General features: G+C 40.2%; 1 protein-coding gene across 2 annotated transcripts in view; it reads left to right on the forward strand.

Annotated features, from left to right (window-relative positions):
• The window catches only part of LOC106876354 (nucleoporin 88), a 70335-nt gene that overhangs the window by 22169 nt on the left and 46201 nt on the right, over positions 1 to 1965 (forward strand). For both annotated transcript variants that reach the window (XM_014924853.2, XM_014924854.1), the window contains exon 2: positions 1114 to 1283. In XM_014924853.2, coding sequence (XP_014780339.1) covers positions 1114 to 1283 — 170 coding nt within the window. The remainder of the gene's footprint in view (positions 1 to 1113; positions 1284 to 1965) is intronic.

Consider the following 1965-nt stretch of genomic DNA (forward strand, 5'->3'; position numbering starts at 1 on the left):
TGTCGTGTGTGTGTGTGGAGGAGAGAGAGAGAGAGAAATTGTGTGCGAGGGTGGGGGAGCAGGAGAGAAAGTGTGTGTATGTGTGTGGAGAGAGACTGTGTGTGTGTGTGTGTCTGTGACAGAGAGAGAGAGAGAGAGAGAGAGACTGTATATGAGGGAGAGGGAGAGGAAAAACTGCGTATGAGAGCAAGACACACAGAAAGACCAACACAGATGTCTGTGTGTGTGTGTGTGTGTGTTGGTCTTCTTGCTTTCCTTGTGGAAGTTGAACCTGTACTTGTGTCTTAAAATCTCTATATGCGAAGCAATATAAGCTTAGATCTTGGTCAATTCCTTGATTGGTTGCTTATGGAAAGACTTCATTTGTCTGCATGTGGTTTAGTATCTTTACTTCATAAATTTTGCCATAAAGGCATTACATAAAGGGGAGAAACAAAGACAAACAGACATAAAGAAGCTGTAGTTTAGTATCTTATGACTGGAACAAGTAAAAGATTATCAAGTCCGTCACTGCCTGGGTTTCATTGCTTCCCACCTCCATTCAGCCTTGGGCTGCATCTTGAGATAGCTTGTATTTTGCTTTCATGCAGTTCATTTTAGGGCCTACCGCTGAGCTATGGGCATTCAACTCTGTCATTTTGGGCTGTAGCTGGTCTGTGGTTTTGGTCACAAGTAGAATGTCATCTGCAAATAGTGGTGTGTTAGTAGCTCACGGTCGATGTTCGTGCCATTTGTCCAGTCAGTGTCTCTGATGACCATTTCTAGAGATGTGGTGAAGAGCTTTGAAGAGATGACATCTCCTTGTCTGCCACCCTTGCCAGTTGGAACTTCTACTGATGGTAATTGCAAAGCTGTGTCTGTGGTGCATCTACAATTTGCACCACTGTGCAGTTTGGTGTATTGCACATCTACTCCTTGCACTTTCAGAGATTTCAACTCTGCACTGATTTCAACACTGTCGAAGGCCTTTTATAGTCATTCAAAAATAACACACATCGTTAATTACATTTTCTAAGCTCGTTAAATAATTGAATCCTTAACTTACTTAATTAACTGAACCTCAGCTTAACCATTCTTTTCTAATGTTCTTTTTTCTGTGTTCTTACCTTGCAGGTCCTGGCACCAAGTTCTGATATTGGTTTCACAGTTGAACAGATACTATTTAACAAGACAGGACAATATTTGGCAATATGGGGTCAGGTCGGCATATCTATCATGCAAATGCCACAGCAAAGTGGCAAAAATGCAATGTATGGTGGAGGAAAGCACAACCTAGTGGTTCGGTAAGTAATTCAGAAAAAGAGAAAAGGAGAGACGATATCTCCTTGTTTGACATCCTTGCCAATTGTAAGAGGGAGAGAGAGAAAGGCTCTTCTGATTGTAGTCGTACTTCTACCCACTCTGACTTAGGACTTCTCAGACTGTGGAAACTAGTGTCCCCTAACAAAAATATTTGTGACTTTTTTTTCCATTGTTGGTTTCTGTAGCACAATTATTCCTCTTTCTTTCTTAGAGAACAGATTAGATTTTGCAGCCATATAAATTCTCCTTTTTTTCACTCTTTTGATGCCAACCCACCTGAGACAACCCCTCCTGGTTCTCTGATACAAGCTTCCTGTTTTTAAAATGACCTCAGTTAAAACCTTCCATCAAAATTTAATGCTAATTTATGTTCCTAACACCAGATTAATTATTCCCAAAATCAATTGAAGCAAAGACAGTGTTTTTCAAAAGAAATATCTCTAGTTGTATGATTTAACTTCCAGATCTTTCGATCATATTTGTCTTAAACCATTTTTGCTACAAAGCCATTTGAGACTGCTCCTGGTTCTCTGGAAGAATCTTCCTGTTTTATGTTCAAACTCTCGAAATCTGGCCTGTTATACCTGTTATACAAGGCTATGGTCAGCCCAAGGTTATAGTACAGGACACTTGCCCAAGGTACCACGCATATATATATATATA

This window comes from Octopus bimaculoides, chromosome 30, assembly GCF_001194135.2.
Source record: "Octopus bimaculoides isolate UCB-OBI-ISO-001 chromosome 30, ASM119413v2, whole genome shotgun sequence".
NCBI lineage: Eukaryota > Metazoa > Mollusca > Cephalopoda > Octopoda > Octopodidae > Octopus > Octopus bimaculoides.